This window comes from Phalaenopsis equestris, unplaced genomic scaffold, assembly GCF_001263595.1.
Source record: "Phalaenopsis equestris unplaced genomic scaffold, ASM126359v1 Scaffold000002, whole genome shotgun sequence".
Classification (NCBI taxonomy): domain Eukaryota; kingdom Viridiplantae; phylum Streptophyta; class Magnoliopsida; order Asparagales; family Orchidaceae; genus Phalaenopsis; species Phalaenopsis equestris.
This window is the reverse complement of record NW_018164444.1, coordinates 66,770,442-66,793,470: the sequence shown is the minus strand read 5'-3', so window position 1 is coordinate 66,793,470 and position 23,029 is coordinate 66,770,442. Positions and strand designations below refer to the sequence as shown.

Here is a 23,029-nt window from a genome sequence, read left to right as displayed (position 1 = left end):
ATCATTGCATCAATGTTAATCTTTCGTCACTCAACAATGATAATGCATAATATATATTCAATGATACTTTAAGAAAATTATATTTCTTCCCATATGATTAAAGCATCAACGAAATGATTTATGCATTTTATAGCTATTATCTACATGACTCGCTAGTTTGCTATCAATGTTGGATTTAAAAATAAATAAAGCCAAATTTACACACATGCCACATGTTTTTTATATATTTACAAATAAAATGCCTGCAATTTCATATTTATATTTATAACATTGTAACAACATAAATTTTAACATATAAACTTTTATAAATCAGCCATAAAATATTAATGCAATACAAGAAAATTATATTTTATGTATGTAAATATAAAAATTTAAGGGTTGGATATGTAAAAAAATCAGCGTGATATTTAATTAAATGCCCCCATAAAAAATAGGAACATTTACATAATTATTATATTTTTTTAATTATATCATTCAACTCTACTGCATAACATAAAAATATCATTATTTTAATTAAAAATAAAATAAAATAAAATAAAATACATTTTTTAATGCAAGCATCTGAAATTGCAAAGTGTTAAATAATTTCATAGATTCAGGTTAGCATCCGTACAGTGTAGGCCACCTGCCAATGGAAAACACGTGAGCCTCACGTGGAAAGAGAAACACTCGGGAAACCTGTTTCTGTTGCTCTACATCGTCGATGCCGCCTCTTTCGACGCCCCGCGTCGATCTTCGCCCCCCTTCCTCCGCTAAACACCGCGATTAAAACACAATTATATAAAATTAGCAAAAAAATAATAATAATCTCTCAAAATCCGAGGAGGTCTCCTCCATCTACCCAATCCGAATCCCCTCGTGGAAGTCTTCGGTTGATCGATGCAGGTATTCCTTAGCGATCCATTTCCACGGCTCATTTCTTGTTAATCTCGCATTTGCTTTAACTCCGATCGGTTTCTTGGAATCTGTTTCCGGATGCTTTTGAATCGGGCTGTTTTTTAATAAGGAATTGGGGCTGAATAAGAATCCATCTGATTCTGTCTCGCGGAGGTTTTGTGTCGGCCTTGCAGTTTTTGAGAGTTTGGCTAATTTATTTATTGATTCATTGCCGTGAATACTTGTTTTCCAGGAAGAAATTTGACCAATCGACCACTTATCCATTTCCGGGTTGAGTTTTTTTGTTGCGGCAATGTGAAGGTAAGCTGCATTCAACCTTTTGAGTTTCCCCAAATTGTGGGATCCTAAATTTCGTGTATAGCTGTTGTTTCAATTTTCTGTTTTTTTGGTTCAATGTTATAATCCATCTTGGTTAATGAGGTTTCTTTGGTCATTCTTATCTAGTAATCACTTTGCATATTTGGATTCGGATAATTTTTATTATATGATTCATCATAACTGTAAAAATAAATTGAGATGCGAGGCATTTCAGATTATTCTAGTAGCATCTGTTTAATTTGAGCTCTCAGCACAAAAGTTAATTGAAGCATGCAATTAATTCTGTTATTGTTTTGCACGAAATAGATCTGCTTGTTATTGTGAATTGAAGCTCCCGTGGTTTTTCAGTACATAGAGATGCCAATGATTACAATTTACATCTAATTCAGAAAAATGGATGCTGGGATTTCCAATCCTTCTGGGAACCTTTCTACATGTTTTTATGTTGCCAGTGCATTTGGAAGGACGCCTACAGAAAACAATTTTCGCGACACCTCTGCTCTAACTGGCGAAAATTTCTCTATGGAGGTTTTGCAAGCTCGAGTGACTTCAAAAGAGAATCCTATCAGAACTGGATTGGATCATGGTTACATAAACGGATTGGGATTGAACGTCAAACAGAATCCACACACTGGTTATGAAGATCAAGCTGGTAGTTTTGGACTCCAAAGAGTAGAATCTGATTTTTGTTATGATGATTCTTCTTGCTTTCCTCTCAGCGTACCTGCTCTTGAAGTCAATGCTAGAGGTCACGCTGATACAGCAGGCCCAAATTTAGCTTGGAGTGATCAGAGAATCAATGATAAACAATTCAATGACTCTTTCAAGTCCTCTTCTTCTAATCCCTTTCATGGCTCTCAGACCCGCACAGACATGCGTGGAACCTCAGAAAACCCACGATCTGGGAAGGTTAAGTTTCTATGCAGTTTTGGTGGAAAAATCATGGCAAGACCTGGTGATGCCAAGCTGAGATATGTTGGTGGTGAGACAAGGATTATCTCCATCAAGAAGAATCTTTCATGGAAGGAATTCATGCACAAAACTTTTAATATTTGTGATGCACCGCATATTATTAAGTATCAGCTCCCAGGGGAGGATCTTGATTCTCTTATATCTGTTTCTTCAGAAGAAGATCTTCAGAATATGATGGATGAGTACTATGGAGTTGACAAGGCTGGTGGATCCCAGAGACTCAGAATATTCCTCATCCCTCTTAATGATGCCGAGAATTGTTCTCTAGATCCAATAGACTTGCAGTGCAGCTCAGAGTTTCAGTATTTTGCTGCTGTAAATAATATAGGAGATCTCAGTCTTAAGGAAAGTTCAACTGGCAACAGCTTATCAAGCCAAGTAGGCTACCAGCTAGATAGATTACTAAGTTTTACCAAAGACTCCCTTCTTCTTCACGTTGATACTGTGGATGATCCAGACAATTCTCAGCCGTCTGTTAGTAATCAAAGTGCAACCAGCCATTCACCACCTACTTCTCCGAAACTAGTACAACAGAGAGAAAGGAGGCATTCTCGAAAGCAGTCATTTGAAGATCATTTCATTGCAGATTTACCATTTGAAATTCATTATGACGTGGATAGAGGCAATCTAATGAATAAGGATATTGCTAAAAGGCAAATTAAACATTCTGGGCTTCAATTTCAGAAAAAAGAATTAGCTGGTGAGTTTTCTCCACTGAAATCTACTGACAGGGATAATGAGTCAGCTGGGTATTCCTTATGTGAGAAGTCTTTTCTTCAGGAAAAACTCTCTCATTGTGGGAAATTCATCAAGCAGCAGGCAGAGCCAGTGAGTTGGATCGCTGGGTCAAATGATTCAGCAAGTTCAGTACAAGAAGTTGGGGTAAGCAATATTTCTAGTTTGGTGGAACCTGTTGGTTCTCATACAGAATTAAAAAAATCAGTAGTTTCTCAGAATTCTTTCCAAAGAAATGTGCAGGAGGGAACACCACCGTTCCAGCAAATGTTAAATAATCACTCAGATATTTTATCTGAACTAAAAAGGACGGCCCTGAAAACAGAATTCTCTGCATGTGGTAATTATGCTGAATCTTGTGGAAGAAATGAAGCTATGAATGGCAGTTATCATCCCCTTGATGGTGAAAATCAAAACACAGAACCAATTAAGGGGACCAGCATTGGTGAACTACAACATTCATTTAAACATGATATGGGTGGTTCTGCTTCGAAGTTACTGGATGAGAAGGGAAACCGTCTTCCCCAACCAATGAAGTATTTTCAGAAAAATAATAATGCTGAACCTCATATTAACAGTAAATTGCAAAATAATGATTACAACTTCAGCATTGTGCGTGGTGCAACTGTTTCATCCCCTGTTGTAGATGTAATGGAGAGTTCTCTTCCAACATCTTCACTCTTTTCTCTTAGCATCGGCTTAGATAAAACCAAACAATGCTCTTTGGGAAACCAATTCGATGGAAGTACATCAAAAAATCATAGTAACTTATACAATCAGAGTCATAGATCATTGGAGGCAATGAAGAGCAATCTCATCAATGTTGACGATAACATGACGACATTTTCACCTATTACGACGAGTCATCGGGATTCTTCCCAAATTCTGATTCGTAAAAGATCCGCAGAAAGTAATGGTGATATGTCCTTATCTGATGAACCTGCCCACCATCTTCCAACAACTATTAGGGCATATATCTCAGAAGATTACTGCGGGCAAGGAGTTGAACGCCATTTAGATGCAAGTCCAGCTCTCAGGGTGAATGATGCTAGCAGAGCTTCGGTGTTTCATAACTCAGAGAATGGCCAAGTTTCTAGACAGCAGTTTTCACTACTTGATCAGGACATGGTTGATTACTATGATTCAAGAGCTAGAAACACTGAACTTGGAAACTGTGATTATGGAACAGTTAGGCCAAAAAATGTGGTTCCTACAACAGATATGAACCATAATGTGCCCATGGAGGCCGTGGTTACTGTGGAAGATGTAACGGATAGGGTTCCTTCTGATGTTCCACTAGCACCAGCGGTTATACCCTATGTAATTGGGGATAAAAGTGACGTAGAAGAATTGGACCATTCATCTCCAAGGGTAGACAGTGCGGATAGTGCTCCTGTATCTGAATGTGAGGTATTTTTTTACTTTTAACTTCAATATTTTCATATATTATTTTCATAACTTTATTAGCGCACCAGGATGCTAGAGATGATGAAATAGATACTGAGGGATCTATGAGCGATGCTGCAATAGCTGAAATTGAAGCTGGTATTTATGGTTTGCAGGTTTGATTTTACTTAATCTGGATGTTATTTTTTGGTTTATCTTCTTGTGGTAATGCAGCTCTAATTTTTCTAGCAGGCAAAATTATCTCTACATTTTTAGTTTATGGACGATATTCTGCATATTAGTTTAGTTAGAATTTTTGATGTGCATCTGGCTGTATGATAATTTAATTGGGAACTATTTATCTTCTTCCTTACTTAAATTATGACACTTTTTTGGTCTAATTACTGTTTATATAACTGAGCCTTTTGGCTCAGGAAAATTTACTCAAGATGGCATTGTTCCAGGGCTCATAGAAGGTGTTAGGAAGGGGATTTAGTGGGGATGTGGTTGTGGAATGATGAGGGAATGAAAATACAAGAGTTTGACGGCATTTGGATGGTGATCGACGCCCCTGCTGAAAACAAAGGAGGAAACAAAGAAATGATATATTGGTAGTGAGGAGGATACATCTCCTATTCCTCAACAAAATATAGATGCACCACTTGCAAAAAGAAAAGAATAAGAAAAATAGGAAATACGACCATCGATGGGTGATCGAAGTCTCGCTTTGTCCCAGTTGAAGCTCTCCTCGCGGTAGGAGACATGACGAGTTCTCCATAGTAAGGAAGATGCTCTATTCGCCGGAGAGATCGTGGAGTTCGCCGGAGATTTCTTTCTCCAAAAAAGGAAGAAGCTCTCCTTTGCTGTACGAGAGGATGACGAGTTCTCAATCTCTTTTTTAGTGGGATGATGCTCTCCTTTCCAAAGGAGATGAAGGTTTTTCTCCTCCAAGAAGCTTCTCTAAAACTTTCCTCGCTTGATGGAAGAAGAAGGAGAATATCAGAAAGATTAAATGGAAAACGAAGAAGTTAGAGGAAGATGGAGAAAGATTGCTGCTCTAGGGAGAATAGGATAGGGGCTCTTGCCTATAGCATTAGGCAATAGAAAGATATGGACAATGAGAGAGAGAGAGAGAGAGAGAGAGAAGGCGGCTGAGAAGTAGAGGCTTCACGCATGGGAAGAAGAGTGGCTGAAGGTGAGAACTTTAATATATGTATTTTTTGTCATTTTTTATAGGGAACGTGATGAGTAGTTTGGGCGGGATTTGATTTTGGACAGTGATATGTATGACTCATGTATATGTGTGTATGTGTCTGTGTATATTAAAATATATTATATATCTTATATAGTATAATTGTGTAATTTTCTCATTTTCATTCTATAATTTATTTATTTTTGTAATTTTAAAATATTTGAAATTCGGGTGCCTCGATTTACGTGTAATTCACCCACGTTAGGAACCCCAACAATATGGATGTCTTCCTTAAGCAAAATTGAAGTTCCGAACGTACTCATGCGGTTCATTTTGTTATTCGAGGTCGTGTGGACAAATTCACCGACAATCGAGCTAATTTGACCTTGATTCCCACGCGAAGTGATTTTTGTTGACGGTCTGCATCACGAGAACATGTGTCTCATTGAGTTACAGTCTCATGACGAAAAAAACAAATGTCAGTCATGAAAGACATAAAAAATTGATGCCAACAAACATGCTTCAGCTAGTTGAGAAAACTGATTCAGATAAGGATAGAGTACCCCGAGTGAGAAGAAGCCCAAGAAGAGTAGCAAGCCTTATACATTTCCTGTCCAAAACTGCTTTAGATGCAATGGATTTGGCACATCACCTCTAGCTGCCCTAAGAGCCGAGTAGTTTCTTTTACCAAATTTGGTGCTATGGAGGAGGTCAACGATGTGGAGGCAACTGAAGAGCATGGTGAAGTGTATCATCTTTCACCGGATGAGGGCGAGATGCTCGTGTTTCGACGGATCTTATAGATCTAAGATATGATGGATCCACAGTGGCATCGCCACAACATATTATGCACCAGTTATACTGTGAATGGAAAGTATACAGTCTCATCATTGATGGAGGGAGCAACAAGAACGTGCGTCTACACATATGGTGAAGAAATTGACCTCATTACTCAGAGGCATTCTTATTTGTATCTAGCGTGGTTGAAGGAAAACCGGGTCGGCATTGACAAGGGGTATCTAGTAGAGTTTTCGATTAGAAGCGAACAACAGGATAAGGTGTGGTGAGACGTGATGTCCATGGATGTCTGCCACTTTTTGATAGGGAGATAGTGGCAGTATGACTGCAAGAATCGATATAATGGGTACATGAACACCTGCTCCTTCATCAAACGTGATAAGGGTATCATCCTCCTACCTTAGGTGGAGTCCGAGATCATAGGTTCCCTTGCCAACTGTGGAGCGTCGATGGTATCAATTTTGATTAAGATAGAAGATGATAGTACTAAGATGCCGATTCCAAACATGACGCAGTTATGATAGAGAACATTTCGGGACATCATATTCAATACCTTCGCGCCAAGACCATCGTCATTTGGGGACGTTCAGGTTATCCTCACTTCAACCAATCATGGGTTATTTTAGGAGGATTCTATAGAATATACATGCATGACGCCTCAGTTCAGTAGTGTGCCCTCAGAAGGTTTGATCGATATGGATGTATAGTCACAAATGAGAAAACTCCTCAGGTGCTTTGGGGGACAGTGCAGTCGCCAGTGAGATCTAGGTGCTTCTCGTACCATAGATAAAGGCCCCAACCCCGAAAGATTATAGCAACTTCGCTACTTTCAACATGCAGATAAAAGCTTTGACGAACGAGGTCGAAGCTTCCTCTAAACTCGGGAGACTGACAAGGGTGCGGCAAACATTGCGCTGGCGTGTCATGTAATGCTGCGGGTGTGGTGTGGGGGAGTCGTGGGTTTCTCCCGCTGTGTCCTTCATCTAGACTGAACCGGTAGAGACCCGAGAGTGCCGATCGGCTCCCTCACGGGGGATGGACGCATCCTTTCCATAGAAGAATTTAATCCTAATTATCTATGGCTTATATATGTGATTTATACTTTTAGATTTTAAGTTTTGTCTCAAATTTCTGTCAGGACAGTCGCCGTCGTCCAAATTTTCCATTTTAGGGCTATATCCGATGATGAGTGCTGCTCCAGTTTTATCTCGTCCAAGGTGTTGATTATTCTCGACCTTCCCAGCCCTCCGCAACCCTCCTGCCACTGTATTTGCTGCAGCCACCGGAAAACTGCCATGTTGTAGTGTCGACCGCCTCTCCCTCCTCCCAATCGACTCTCCCTTGCCACTGACCCCTTCTCCTTGCTGTCTTTATCCCGAAGACAGCCCTCTCACTGCCTTTCCACGGTTCCAATCCTTTCAATTGCTGCCACCACTGTTCCAGCCATCCTAGCACCCTCCTTTACCTCCTCTCAGCCTCCTACCTTGCTGTCGCTCCCTTCCGTACTCCCCCGCTTGCTGTACAGTCAGCCCAATCCACTTTCGGCTTGCTGCAACACCCTCCACCGCCTCCAGCCTGCGGCCTAGCCACCAAACTACCTTCCACTCACTAATGTTAAGCGTCTCTATCACCTCCAGCTCTCTTTTTCCTGGACCTTGGCATGCAGCCCACCACTGTAGATCCTCGCCTTAGGGGGTCTTTTGTTTTTGTGTCGTTGTTTTCTTATTGCAAATGTATTTGTTTGTAATTGCTTTTGAATTTCAGCTATAATATTTTTATTTCTACTGTGATATAGGTTAACACCTGGTTTTTTTATTGGAATTGATTTATGTTGCTGATGAACAGATTATAAAGAATGCAGACCTTGAAGAACTACGTGAATTGGGATCAGGTACTTTTGGTACTGTTTTTTATGGAAAATGGAGGGGAACTGCTGTTGCTATCAAGCGAATCAAGAAAAGCTGCTTTTCGGGGAAATTGTCTGAGCAAGACCGATTGGTGGGTGCAAGTAACATATTGTAGAGATATTCATATTTTTTCTCTCCATAAAGAATTCCGTGTCATAAAATGTGTGCACATTAGAAGAACAAGTTGTTGCTAATAATTTATGACTTTTATCAATAGAAAATGCGCTTTATAAGTTTATCTTTCCCTGATATCTGCAGACTAAGGATTTCTGGAGGGAAGCCCAAATCCTCTCAAAGCTTCATCACCCAAATGTGGTTGCTTTCTATGGGGTAGTTCCAGATGGAGGAGGTGGCTCGCTGGCTACCGTAACAGAATTCATGGTAAATGGATCTCTTAGGCATGTCCTGCTGCAGAAGGATAGGTGAGGCAACTATGAATTCCCATGCAATAGTTCTCTTTTTACTTCAATGAGAAGGTTACAACCATGGGAATTTTTTTTTGTAGGGAACTAGATCTTCGTAAAAAACTTATAATAGCAATGGATGCAGCTTTTGGGATGGAATACTTGCATTCCAAGAATATTGTCCATTTTGATTTGAAGTGTGACAATTTATTAGTTAACCTGAGAGATTCCCAAAGGCCAATATGCAAGGTACATGTTTTTTCGTTTATTTTTTTATTTGATAAAATGCAATTATTCCTTGAGAGTCTCCCAATGGAATGTGTGTTAATTAAATAAATGGCGCTTGAATTTTATATCTTTAGTTTTGATTGTAATTACTTATTTTAATTAATTGGACTTTGTGTTTATTTGCTTATGATGTTATTCTTTTTTATAAAGTGTTTGTATTTCTTTTTTTATAACTAGTCAATGAAAAGGATACGTGATAATGCATTTAGTCTCTATTCTTGAAGTCTTTGAAGACTTAGGCCTCAATGTTCTTGAAGCCAATGCATCATGCACTGAGGCTTTTCGTTTGGAAGCATTTGGAGCAGAGGTAAGATGAGAAAAATTTCTTTTTTATTTTCTATATATCATATAATTTGCATATGTTGCAGGTTGATGATATTTCATTCATCAAAATAAACAATGAAATAATTATTTAAAAAAAAAGACACTAACCACATTGTCATATGAGGTGTTATGATTTAAACTTAGACATAAATATGTATAATATATTATTATTATTATATAATATATATATAATATTATTATATAAATAATATATGTAATATATTGTTATATAAAAAGTTATATAAATTTTTTTTTCGAGCCGAACACGAGCGAACAAACTCTTTTTCGTGTTCGGCTCGTTTACATTTCGAGCTTAAAATTTTTTTTGTGTTCAGCTCGTTAGGCTTAACGAACGAGCCGAACACGAACTGCTTAACGAGCCAAACATGAGTTGTTCACGAACAACGAGCCAAATTGACAGCCCTATTTACATAAGGCCGCCATAAAAAAGAAAACGAAAATACATAGATCAAGTGCAAATAAAGCATAGAGAGTAAATACATTCAAGAGAAGGGATCATGCTGACATTCATAATTCAGCCAAGTCCAAAATATCAAAGTCAACAGGGGAGTTACTGCACCTTGCTGGGAATCTAGTAAATGAAGGAGAAGGAAGAAAGGTTTTTTCCAATTTGTGCTTCAAAGAGAGAACCAATTTAAAATATTTTTACACCAAACATAACATGTAATAAATTATTAAGATTTATTCAAGCTAGAAATTATCGGAACTCTCCACTTCAGAATGTGCTATATTAGCATTGGCAAATACATGTATAGTATCACACGTAGAAAATATATTAACAGCAACACAGGGTCCTCTATAGGTTGGCAGTTGTTTGACTCAAGTATTGTTCTAGGTAGATTAGAAGTTCTAACTTCCTAAACTGATGGGACTAAGCAGGAACTTCGTGTCAACATGCCATCAATAAGGGAAGGCACTAAATCAAGAGAAGCATTTAGAGGAATATCGATATCATGAGAGCACCAAAAGGTGACCAATTGATTTGGAGTATTTACCGCAAAACTCTTTGAGTTTGTATGGTGATCAAAGGAGCTAAATGCAGTATATTTCCTTAATTTGGGGTGGGCCTTGAAACTACAAAAATTTATGCCAAAAAAAAACTAATAACAAAATGAGGTCAAATATTTATATTTCACTTTTTGTTATCTACTGTGAGAAGTGCCAATACATACCTTCTGAGTCAAAAGGGCTGAAACATCCATCCCAACAGAAAGACGAGCTATAGATGGTTAAGAGAGTGTAGTGGTGGATGCATCTAGAAAACTTACCGAAGATTGAGCATAGAGAGTAAAGTATGGATTTCTCGATGTAATGGACATGATGATGAGGGAGAACTACTTAAATAGTGGCAATATTAAGTTCCTTAGAATTGTTAAAGATAGGGGTCCTCTTAAATTTATGCATATGTAAGCCATTAACATGCTATTAATGCCTAGAGAAAGATCTCCAATAACATTTATCTGATAAAAATCTAACAAGCATTTGACGTCTATCAAAAGATCACAACCTAACCACCTAAGAGTCAAATATTAGTCATAAAGGGTTGAATAATCTCCAAGCTCGACCGTTCAAATGATATTTTCTTAACCTAGGTATAAGAAAATGGAGCTGCAAGTTCGAAATCTCTACCTCTCAGAAGAAAAGAGCAGGGTTGCCAAGGGTAGTGGTCCACTTGTGCCAATTAGAATCAATTCCATGATGCAAGAATAATGAGGAATAGGGAGGTCGGATAGATAGAGGGGCCATCTGCAAAGAAGAGGAAGCAACATTCTTATGAAGTTGAATGCTGGGAATAGGAAAAATATAGTAAGAGAAATCATGAAGACTAGCTCCATCCACAAAAACATCTTAAGATACTCAATATCAAGTTGTTTTTCAGAGAGGTGCAAGAAGTAGGTGGGCAATTAACCGGGTGAATTGTATTTTGAATAGTCTTTTATTGTAAAGATTTTTTTGATGAAATTTTGATGATTTTTGGGGCACGTACTCTTATATATTTGAGTGTTTAACAATTTTGTATATAGTTTGAGGATCATTTTTACACGCCTCCCTTTATATTTTTTTATGAATCAATATTGAATAAATTAAAGTTCAAGTATTTGCGTGTGACGGTCTGTTGAGATCAATCCCCCACTCACTCAATCCTGATTTTCATAAATCAGATTAAGTGTTGGTGAGAGAGTTTGACTTGTTTGTTCTCCTTGCTACATCTCTAGTTGATCTGAAGGATGGAGAGGGGGTGGTCAGCTGGAGTGTTACAAATTATACACTTTTTTCTTGAGGTGGTGGGTAGTTTCAAGCATTTTTTATCAGTGCCCAACAACCATATAATTTTTGCTTGCTTTCCATATGCCTTAAGAGGCCATACATGGTTTTTTTTTTGCTGCATTTAGGTCATTAATTTTGTGGGTCGATGATGTGTTGAACACCACCATTGGTCTGGGAGAGTCTCTAAATCCGTGACATGTTCTAAATTGAGTTCAAAATTTTTGTTTTCAAACCATATTAGAAGTAATCAAAATTGTAACCATTATGATTAGGGGTGACTTTTGATATTTGATTTTTTTCTTATTCCAGGATCGTAAGATCATTAAAAGGTAGCTTAATTACATACAGACCACCTGAAACTTCCTATTTACAAATCAACCTCCCTCTTTCATCCTTTTTTCAAATTCTCACTCAAGTATCAAAATGCATGGTAATACCCCTACTCATATTTTTCACTTTTATCAAGTACTCAATAATTTGATTGTGGCACTGGGCTCAATAGTCCAAAAAAAAAAAAAGAAAAAAACCTGGTGGTTAATTTGTAAATATCAATGATTTGGGTGGTTTGTATACAATTATTCCAAGAAAGGGGCAATTACATATAGACCATTTGAAACTTCCTATTTACAAATCAAGCACCCTCCTCATCCATTTTTCAAATTCTCACTCAAATATCAAAATTAGTGGTAAATATTTGATTGTGGCATGCGTGAGTAGATCAGCTTAGTAGTTCAAAAAAATCACCTGGATAATTAATTTGTAAATATCAATATTTTGGGTGGTTTGTATGTAATTATCCCAATTAGAAAGGGGCAATTACATACACACCACCCGAAACTTCCTACTTACAAATCAATTGCCTTTTTTCATCCATTTTTCAAATTATCACTCAAATATCAAAATTCATGGTAAAACTCCAACCGAAAATTTTCATTTTTATCAAATTCTCAATAGTTTGATGGTGGAATGCATAAATACATCGGCTTAATAGTTCAAAAAAATCACCTGTATAGTTAATTTTTAAATATCAATGTTTTGGGTGGTATGTATGTAAATTGTAACAAACAATGTTATCATTATCATTATTATTATTATTATTATTATTATTATTATTCATTATAAATTAACTTGAGTATTCCTATTTAAGAATCAACCACCCTCATATATCGGGCGGTCATTGCATTTATGGTCATCTTTCTAAATCTGTCACTTCTGTTTTGAATTTATTAATGAACTTGAGGAATCTATGGTAAAACTCCAGGTGGGAGATTTTGGACTGTCAAGAATTAAGCGTAATACTTTGGTTTCTGGAGGTGTGAGAGGAACTCTTCCATGGATGGCTCCCGAGTTATTGAATGGGAGCAGCAACCGGGTTTCTGAGAAGGTATTTTTGTGATTATAATATTGTATCTTTATCACGGAAACTAAAATTTTTGTTTCATTTTTGCATAGGTGGATGTCTTCTCATTTGGAATTGCAATGTGGGAGATCATAACAGGAGAGGAACCTTATGCTAATATGCATTGTGGTGCTATCATAGGTAAATCACTCAAAGCTTTTGGTTCTAATTAGGGCTGTAATCGATTTTGATCAGGTCAAGTATGTCATGGATTGAACTTGGCTTAAGTTCATGTTTAGTCTAAGCTTGAGCCTTGCTGTCACGTCTATGTTAGATTTGTACTTAACTTGTTTATATTAATTGAACAAGCTAAATATTTGAATAAGTTCTTGATTTTTTTATATAAATTTATTAACAAATCATTTTACTAAGTTAAATAAATAAGCAATCGAATAAATCTTAAATTGGCAACTAATTAATTTATACCAAGTAAGAAAAAATAATATATAAATTGTAAGTAAAATTTCTTTCAATCAAATAATAAAAATAAGTATTAAAAAAAACTATTTCTTTGAAAAAAAAAAAAAAAGTGGCACTTGCATTGATAGCACACCATTCTATTGTTTTTATATATCTCACACTTAAAATTTCATATTTAGACACATAATATTCAAATCTTTATCAAATAGAAAATAAAACTATTATAAATTCTTAAAAGTGAAATACAAGTACCAAAGTGCTATGTATCTAAATATGAAATTTTAGGTGTGAGATGTGTAAATACATAAGAATTGTGTATTAAGTATGTAAATTTACCAAGAAGAAATTATATTTAATTTATATACATATTAAATCATAATATGTTACTATGAAATATATAATTAAATAATTTCTAGCTATTATAATTTTAATAAACTAATCAGACTATGATCAAATTCAGCTCATTTAATCTTTGAGTTTTAAAAAAATTTAAACTTGTTTATTTACCCATTTGAACAAACATGTTCGAGTATTTTTCGAGCCAAGTTCGAGTTGTTCATCAGGTGCACCAGTTCATTTAAACAGTTGTTTAAATATATATATATTTTTTGTAGAAAAGCCCAAGGGCTGATTTTATTGAAATAAAAAAGATACATAAAGGTTGTATGAGATGACCCAATAGAGACACCCTACCCATACAATACCATGTACAGTAATACCAAAAAAAAATATACATAAAACTCAAAAAATTAAAACATGCAGAAAACAAAAACTAGGGACGAGCCAGTTTAGTCCTGACTCTTCCTCTAGTTTTAGGAGCGGAGCCAGATAACAAACTTTGAAGTGTCGTGTCATTGTCAGGAGTAACTAATGTATCATCCATTAAATTTATAAGTTGGAGTGTTCTCCGGCCTTCTTCTTCCGTTGAGAAGTGTAAACTTGTCATTCTTCATTGTCATTCTTCATCAGATCAGAAGACTGACTCGTGTGATCATCGGTCTGATTTAGAACCGCAGTAGAAGGAAAGACAGTTGTTGTCACGGCGATAGGTTCCAGTGTATGTGAAGTGTGAACTGTCACCTCTGCACCTGATGCTTTCTGAATAGGGACATTATTTGTTGTAGTATGGTCAGGAGAAGGGTTCTCATGGGCAAACACCAACTCCTGTCTTGTGGTGATTCCCTCCTCAGGTTGGTTGTTATTCAGTTTGTTAGAAGCACGTTCAGGCACGTGGGGTGCACTAACAACATGTTCTTGCTTTTGACTATTAGTTCTCGACTGTGGGTGCAATTTGAAACATTTCTCCTGCGGGTGTCCAAACATCTTGCAGTGCTTGCAGTAGTAAGGTTTTTGTTCCATAATAATTTTTTGTCAATAACAATTGTGAGCAGAGCCAAACCAAACTTCTTTTACATCTGGTAGTGTAATATCTCTTTCAATCAAAATCCTTGCAATAGAGAGTCTTGAGAAATGAACGGTGGGTAAATATACCTGTAAAAGTTTTCCAAGGATAGTCCCAATTGCATATAAGATAGGTATGTCAAAAAATTGAAGTTTGAGTTCAGGTAATGAGAACCAGATAGGTGCAATTGGGTGTTCTTGACTGGGATCAAAATCAGGGGTCCATTTGATCAATTTCATATGTTTGTTCTCGATTGTGATGAATTTCTTTGAAAAAATCCTTGTGTAGTCTTCTTCTATACTCAGCTGTATCATAACATGTCTTCCATCGAAATGACCCACCTGCCAAGCCCCAACTAGTTTGAAATTTTCAAAAACCTTCATGATAGTCTCCATCTTAGGGCAACCTAATTGAAACTTTCCCACTAAAGTAAATTTGTATTTTCCTGCACGAGTTGAAATTTCAGCGTCAGAGAAGAATATTGTTAGTCTGTCCGCATTTTCTCTACTTTATTGATGAGATTGCAATCTCCATATCCTGCAACAGAATCATGGTACATCTGGGGGAATATCGGACTATCTGCGAGGTGGAAATGAGAGCTGCATTTGTGAACCACTGCAGCATTTTGAGGGTTTGGTTGGGTTATCACCGACGAGGGTGGCGGCGTAGGAAAGCCATGAGGCCATCACCGCGGCCAGTGCCAACAACAAAGCCCGGCTCTATCACAGACAACGCAGCTGTCGAGCAGAAGCAGGGTCTGTAGACGACGCACTGGATAGCTAATGCGCTAGACGAAGCTGACGGTGTGAGAAACAACGACAGTTGTCAAGCAAAAGCATACGAATATGAAGGCGAAGGCGATGCGAGGAGCTAGGGTTCGCCATGCGAAACCCTAGCAGAGCGGAACGACGACATGCGGGATATATATATATATATATATATATATATATATATATATATTCGGCAAAGATAAAACTCTATTAAGATCAAAAGGAGGTTACAAGCCTAAGATGAGGGGCATAAAAAATGTTCCCCTGGAGCAAAAAATAGAGAGAAGATACTGGAGAGGATGCAAACGATCAAACATAGCCTTCGACGATCTTTTTTTGGCTGAATATTGGCATGAGAAGTGTCTTATTCGATCGATCGTCGGATGGCGCCAGGAGAAGCTCCCGTAGGGTGGTAATCAACCTTCCCGACGATTGATAGGGAGCACTCTTTTGGGCTAGATATCGATCAAGTTATTGCTTATCGGACAATCGACAACTCTTATCGATTGAATCAATCTCCGGTTTTATCATATGCAAATAACTCTGTAATTTTCCAAAAAGCCCTCCTGAAAGGTTAATGATGAGGGGGCTAGGGGTATGTGCCCACAATCTTTGGAGGAAGCGAACCACTCAAAAGGACAAGCTGGAAGAGACAACAAACAAGGAACTCTGCACCGCAACCTTTGCTCCGAAGCCCAGAGGTCATCCGCCGATCTATTGCACTGAGGAGGACCTTCCCTAAAGTGAAATCTATATAAAAACGTCACTGTAATGACGACGATAATCAACAATTATCAAGTAGGAAGCACTCTCATTGATACAGGGAGTTCTGTGAATGTAATATTCAAACAGGTATTCGACAAAATGAGCCTCAATGTTGATCGAATGACCATGTCGGTCAGTCCGCTATATGGATTCTCGAGTGAAAGGAAGTGCTAGGAGTGTTCGGGCTGTCGGTAAGTTGGGGAGAAAACGAGAAATAATTTACACTCACGGAAGATTCCATGTGATGGATTCACCCCAATGTAGAACGCTATATTCGTTTGACCGCTGCTGAACAATTTTAGAGCGGTGGTCTCTACCTATTATGTTGCTGTCAAATTTCCTAGAAACGGAGAAATTATCATGGTCAGAGGGACCTGGAGCAGTCCCGGGTTTGCTACTTGCGAGCCACAAGCAACGTAGACCACGATCCTCTAGACATCCAAAACGCATGGGACTCTGGCCTCGAGACCAACGAGACCACCTGTGAGGTCCGACAGTCGAAGGAGAACAAGGTAGATGTTTTTGGATCAGTTAAGTTTTGGATACAAGTTACATGGAGCTGCTGATCCACACCCTCCAAGAAAATCGAGATTTATTCGCATGGACGACCGCTGAGATGAGATGTCGGGCGTGTCGATCGACGTCGCCTGCCACAGATTGAACGTTAATCCATCATATTGCCCCATGAAGCAGAATATGGTGATAAGCTCTGCAAAGGGTGTTTAATCGCCAGTGGCTTATGGGACATATCGACATTCTACAACAACAAGCTCCACCAGGGGTGTGTGAACGATTGTCTTGCGCCGTACTTTAAGCATTAACACCCGGCAGAAACAAGCTTCGCGAGGGGTGCGTGAACAATTATCTTGCGCCATACTTTAAGCATTAACACCAGACAACGACAAGCTCCACGAGGGGTGTCTAACCATCGCTAGTGGCCTATGGCATGTATCGGCACCCGACAGTGACAAGATCTGCGAGGGGTGCGGGTGCACGAACAATCGTTATGCGCTCTACTTTAAGCGTTAACGCCCGACAAAGACAAGCTCCGCGAGGGGTGTCAATCGCTAATAGCCTGTGGGACGTATCGACATCCGACAGTGACAAACTCCTCAAGGGGTTCGTGAACGATAGTCCTTCGTGGGGAGTCTATGATGACTGCATATGAAATGCACGCGCACTCGACAGAAACTCATAACAATTGAAGCTACTCATACATTTCTGCAATCAGCAGGTGAAGAAGAAAAGGTTCGGGATAATGAAACCTCCAGCTTAAAAAATTTCCATATGTCACGACAGTTCATTTGCAAATTACAAATAACAATCTCATTTAAAATGAAACAAAAGGAAACAAAAAAGAATAAAAACATACAAAAGGGGACCCTTTAACCTCGAGCATTCGAGGACTCCCTTAAGTCTGCCTCCCTTGTCCTTTCCACACCCTCGACGCCATCGGACTCTCGGTACACCAACTCTTCTTTGTCCTCTGAATCTAAGAGAAGCTTCCCAACCTCCTCCATATTTCGTCATTTGGGATCCACCAACTTATGCTTTACGAACCTCTCGATCGCGAGAGAAGTGTGGATTGTAACCTGACGAAAAAGACTCTCGACATATGCCTCCCTAGTGAGCATCAAAGGCATTTTTTTCTTTAGCTCTCTACGTTCCTTCAGAAGAGCCACTACATGTTTCTCATGTTGTTGGGCATCTATTTACTCTCCTCAAAGGAAAGCTTCAATCTCTCTTCCGCCATAGTAAGTTTCCACTTTAACTTCTGAGCTCGCGAGGCAGGTCGCCCAACATCCTCCTCGACTTTATCTAGGAGAAGAGTCTGAAAATGTGAAGCCTGCCAGACAGGGCATGATAAAAATCGAACACTTGGAACATATCTCTTGTTTCCATTGACCTCAAGTTTCTCTCGAATGCGTGAGCCAAAGCATGCCGCTTAGATTCGAGAGGTAGTCTTCATTCAGAGGATTGATAGGGAATGACTCAATCTCTATATTAGTAAGAGCATAGTGATCGCTCATCCAAACATTAGCTCCTTGATCTTGCGAGAACGCTCACTCAAGAGGAACCACACCCTCTTGCATGGGAGGTCGATGTAAGTCGACATCAGGGAAGGGAGCTTTTCCTTCCCTTCGAAGGGCGCCACTCTTCGTCCGATCTGCTTCCCCTTGTCCCTCCTCGGAATTGTCCTTAACAGAGGTAGGGCGGGAAGCGTGACTCGCCTCTCCTTGCTCCTGCAAAGGTATGAACAAAGCCTACCTCGTCGTCGCCATAACTCTTCTAGCCGATGGGCGCACTCACGGGCCTCCGGACTCAGGAAGGCTATGCGATCGGGAAGAGTCCTCCTCGCTTCTTTTTGAAGAACCTAGCAAATTACACAAAAGTCATAAAAAATGTGTTTCACACGCAAACAAACAAGAAGATTAGTAACACCAACCTTTATCATCCCCCTCAATCGACCTAATCGAGTCGGACCGATCCCGGCCTTTGCTGAGTGAGGGAGGACCGCTTCTCCTCTGAGGTCTCTTCAAAGTGTCCCTCTCCCCATCAGCTCTCTTCTGAGCAGCCTCCCTATTGTCGGCCGATCTCCACAAATACTCGGTCATGGTACGAACCCCATCTAGATGAATCATGCGTTCGATTACATTGGGGTCAAGGCACTGAAACAAAAAGAGAGGTTGGTCATCAATAAGCGCCCTGTAGTCTTGAAAATTCCCTGACAAGGTATTCACTTTCTTCACCTCGCACTCTGTAGGAGAATTGTAGATCTCCCCATTTGCCCGCACACGAGGCGATCAAGAACCTCGTTTTTTAGTCGTTCACCTTGTCCTCTAGCCCCAACAATTGAATCTTAGTGTCGGCAGCGAACTGAATATATCCATCACAACCAATCTGAAAGGAAAAGAAATGATTGAAGAGTTCGATTGACCACGAGATTTTCATCATCCGACAGAAGAGCACATAAGTCATGAGGCGATGAAGTTGGGAAGGATCTGAGTAGAGATGATACCATAATGATTAAAGATTGACCGCAACTCTCAACAAAACAGTAGCCTAAAACCCATCTTAAAGTGATCTTTACAAAAGACAAGGTCATGAGAGAAATAATTTGTAGCTCGTTCGTGGCAGCAATGCAGGACACAACGATCCTGAATCTCTTCTACGTCCGCCATGGATAGGACTAAAAACTTCATATCAGGAATTGAACCAAACGATTCCTGGGAGTATTTCCGAACCATGGAATCTACGATGCTATGCGAGAAAGAAGAAGAGAATAGTGAAACCCCGAAGCCAAGGGGAGAAAAGGAACAGAAGCCTTTAGTGATTGCATGACTACTTATGTTTATAAATGAGAAAGGGGATATCTGGTAGGCCAAAAAGCCGCCGACAAGGCCGATGCAACGAAACTACATGTTACCCAAATAATATAATCATTACCAAAAATAGAAAAATACTTTATTTTATTTCATTGTTTATTTATTTATATACACAAAAAAGAGAGGAAACGTCGCGTGAAACCCTCAGTTACAACTGAGGAAGGAAAAATCTAACTCAGCAATCTTTCGAGGCTCCGCCCGAGAAAAACTCTTGATGGTGAAGTCATTCATACATAAACATGTCGTCCAACTTGTAAAGGTCATTCTGGCTCTTCCTAGGCTGAGCAGTGAGGGCCTTTCTAACAGGTGACAGTTCCAAACAAAGACACGTAACTTTCCCATGATCGACAAACATCTCCCCTTGAAAAATTATAAGTTCTTCGCGCAGTGCAGCAACTTCCCTATCCACCTATTCGACTCTCCCAAAAACCTCAGTAATTTTTTCATTACTATCTCCTCGAGGATACCCCATAAAATGAAGAAAACACTCCTCTATCTCAGCAAGGAGGCGAAGTATGAAGTCAGAGGACATACGGCGCCCCTCAGCCGCATCCCTCTCCCTCGCAGCACCGAAAGAAGCCTGAATGCCCGCACCCTGACCTTCAACACCCTGATCCTCAACATCCTGCTCAGCACCTTCCTCCGGTGCACTCAGTTCCGCCATTTCCGCTCTCCCAGCAACAACCTTTCTTGTATTCACTCCCTCGATCGCAACCTGGTCCACAACCACCGCATCATCCTCAGAACTAATGTTAGCATCTATTATTACAAAATCGACAGTTAGGACTTTAGTTGTTGCACAAAAAAAAAGAGAGATGTAACCCAATTCAAATGTGGTGTCAGATAAAATGTTCTCACTGGCTTTCCCTTATCCTCCATCTTCAAAAGAAAGAATGCTCTTATTCGATCGAAGCCATACCTTGGCCTAAGTTTTCGCCTCCTCAGGACCCCTCTAGGGAACCGCAACCACCTAAACAAACAATCTCTCTCCCGCAGCAGGAACACTCACCCCTGGCGAGTTCCCTGTATGATGATTGTCATGATGGCCTCTAGCTTGTCCTGTAGTCCTCACCTAAGGTGAGCCCGCAAGGAAATCGGAAAAACCAGGTCGGCTATCTTGATCGTCGGCTCTTGGCTTGAGCACAACTCTCTTCCTGCTCACCTGTTTTGCGGATACCTCACTCGCATGCTTACGTTTCATGTCCAACTTACGAGTCTGGGCCCGCATATCACTCATGGCTTTGAAGAGGACACTCTTATTGGAAAGCGCTGCTCCTCCAGACATCTCAAAAAACACGAAAAGAAAAGGTCACAAGACAAAGGGGCCATGAGAGACAAAGATGGTGCAATTCTCCCTTGCCTCAAAGCCTATTATAATGGCACGGGTCAGGAAAGTCTATTACTGCGCTATAATGTCATTTAAATATTTCATGCACGTTAAAAATATTCTCTTATCATCGTGGACTTTACAGCTTTTGATGAGCAAGAGAATCGGAGAACTGAATATGTATATATAAAAATATGTCAGCACGTATCTCAAAGTAGATGAACGACTCAGGAAGAAGATGCGGACGATCAAATATAGCTTTTGACGATCGCTTTTTGGTTGAATATTGGCAAGAGAAGCTCCTTGTTCGAACGATCGGCGGAAGGCGCCAGGAGAAGCTCCCGCAGGGCGGTAATCAGCCTTCAGAACGATCGACATGAAGCACTCTTTTGGACTAAATATCGATCGAGTCAAAACTTATCAGACGATCGACAACTCTCATCGGTCGAATCAGTCCCTGATTTTATTATATGTGAATAACTTTGTAGTCACCAAAAAGCCCTTCTGAAAGGTTAATGATGAGGGGGCTAATATGTATTTTTATACCGCTGAGACCTGTGTCTAGAAATAGGGGTCCATGTCATGAATAAATGTCACTCCTTTTTTTTGTTCCCTACGGTACTCTCTTCTCACTAATCACTTCCTAGCAAAACTTTTTATTCCTTGGGTGTGTTTCCCGGACACTTTTAGATTCAACACACACACACACACACACAAATATATCAATTAGTCTATATATATGTGTGTGCGCGCACGCGTGCTTCACATACTCAGATCAGTTGGTCGGATATTTGCTTGTCAATTGTAAGTTTTCTCTGGTCTGGGGTTCGATTCCCCCTGAGTGTAGGGTGTGGTACTCGAATTCTTAGGCGCATGAGGAATGGACGGAGCTCGTATAATAGCCTCCGGTCATTCCTTTTTTTTAATATATATATATATATAGACACCTACCCTCCTTTTGTATTTAATTATAATTATGATGTAGCATATACTTAACTTTTATTATTTCATCCAAACCAACCTAGATTAATCAGAATTTATACACGTTAAACGGGCCTGAATCTGAATTTTTTGCTCTTTCAATTTTATAGAAATCATATCATTCTATTTTTATAATTTTCTATTGCCGTATCAATAAATATTCTTCACTATGTTTGAGTTCATTCGATGGATTGATTTGTTCTTTTATTAATAACGCAAAGGAGGAATTGTTAACAACACCCTTCGTCCGCCGATCCCTGAAAACTGCAACACTGAATGGCGAAAGCTAATGGGGCAGTGCTGGTCCGCCGATCCTTCTCAACGCCCTTCGTTCACCGAGATCGCCAACAAGCTTCGTTCGATGTCTATGGCAGTCCAGCCCAAAGCACAAGCTCAGGCTAGCAGGTGAAACAAAAGCAGCCATGATTACTAACTGAAGTTTTGCTGGAAATTGTTGATCTCTCGGCCTCAGGAAAAGGGCTGTTTTGTCAATTCTGAGATCTTATAAGCATGAGCCAAATGTGCATTATTCTTCATTATTACCATAGTATATATATTTTTGTTATATCTTTTTTGCTGGATTCATGGAATATATGCTTGCCTGTATAGTGGTTTAAATTGTCTTTCTTTTGACACATTGAGATGTAAGCAATTATCTTTTGTGATGCAGCACCAATAATGAATTTTCTTCGCAGCTCATGAAATTGACAATATTTAAGAGTGATGCACCCAGCTCTAATATTCAGCAGTGAAAATTAAGTTTCATGAGTAGTCTCTTAATAACTTCTGACCAGCCTAATTAATTTGTGATCATGCAATCTAATACTGTCTGGTAAAGGACTAATTATCCAGATTAAGGTTTTGTTTAATGTTAGTTTAATTCGTTTAAAGAATGTAATCTAGTATTGTATGCTACTGTAGCTTTCTTTATGCAATAAGAGAACCATTACCTTCACAGATATGGCTTTGTTTAATGTTAGCCAGCTTCATTTGTTTAAATATAATTTTGATTTGCAAGTAAAATTTGCTAAAAGTTATCATTTACATGTGAATCTTTTTCATAACTTCA

At 39.1% G+C, this 23,029-nt stretch overlaps 1 protein-coding gene across 5 annotated transcripts; it reads left to right on the top strand.

Annotated features, from left to right (window-relative positions):
• The first annotated feature begins 635 nt into the window (after window positions 1–635).
• Window positions 636–22,659, top strand: LOC110021209 (serine/threonine-protein kinase STE20-like). Of its 5 annotated transcripts, none has more exons than XM_020719633.1 (10): window positions 636–885; window positions 1,130–1,197; window positions 1,605–4,327; window positions 4,390–4,484; window positions 8,144–8,296; window positions 8,464–8,627; window positions 8,711–8,858; window positions 12,772–12,894; window positions 12,963–13,050; window positions 22,182–22,659. In XM_020719633.1, the coding sequence occupies exons 3-10, from the start codon at window positions 1,609–1,611 to the stop codon at window positions 22,367–22,369; spliced, it is 3,678 nt and encodes a 1,225-aa protein (XP_020575292.1). In that variant the 5' UTR covers window positions 636–885; window positions 1,130–1,197; window positions 1,605–1,608; the 3' UTR covers window positions 22,370–22,659. The 5 variants fall into 5 exon arrangements, with proteins under 5 accessions (XP_020575292.1, XP_020575286.1, XP_020575280.1 ...); XM_020719627.1 differs by having other exon boundaries at window positions 1,564–4,327; XM_020719621.1 differs by having other exon boundaries at window positions 1,522–4,327.
• The last annotated feature ends 370 nt before the right edge of the window (window positions 22,660–23,029 follow it).

Coding starts and splice junctions, on each gene's coding strand:
- LOC110021209 (XM_020719641.1), top strand. CDS start 1,609: ATGGATGCTGGGATTTCCAATCCTTCTGGGAACCTTTCTACATGTTTT. Junction 8,297..8,463: donor TGTCTGAGCAAGACCGATTG/GTGGGTGCAAGT, acceptor TGATATCTGCAG/ACTAAGGATTTCTGGAGGGA. Junction 8,628..8,710: donor GTCCTGCTGCAGAAGGATAG/GTGAGGCAACTA, acceptor TTTTTTTTGTAG/GGAACTAGATCTTCGTAAAA.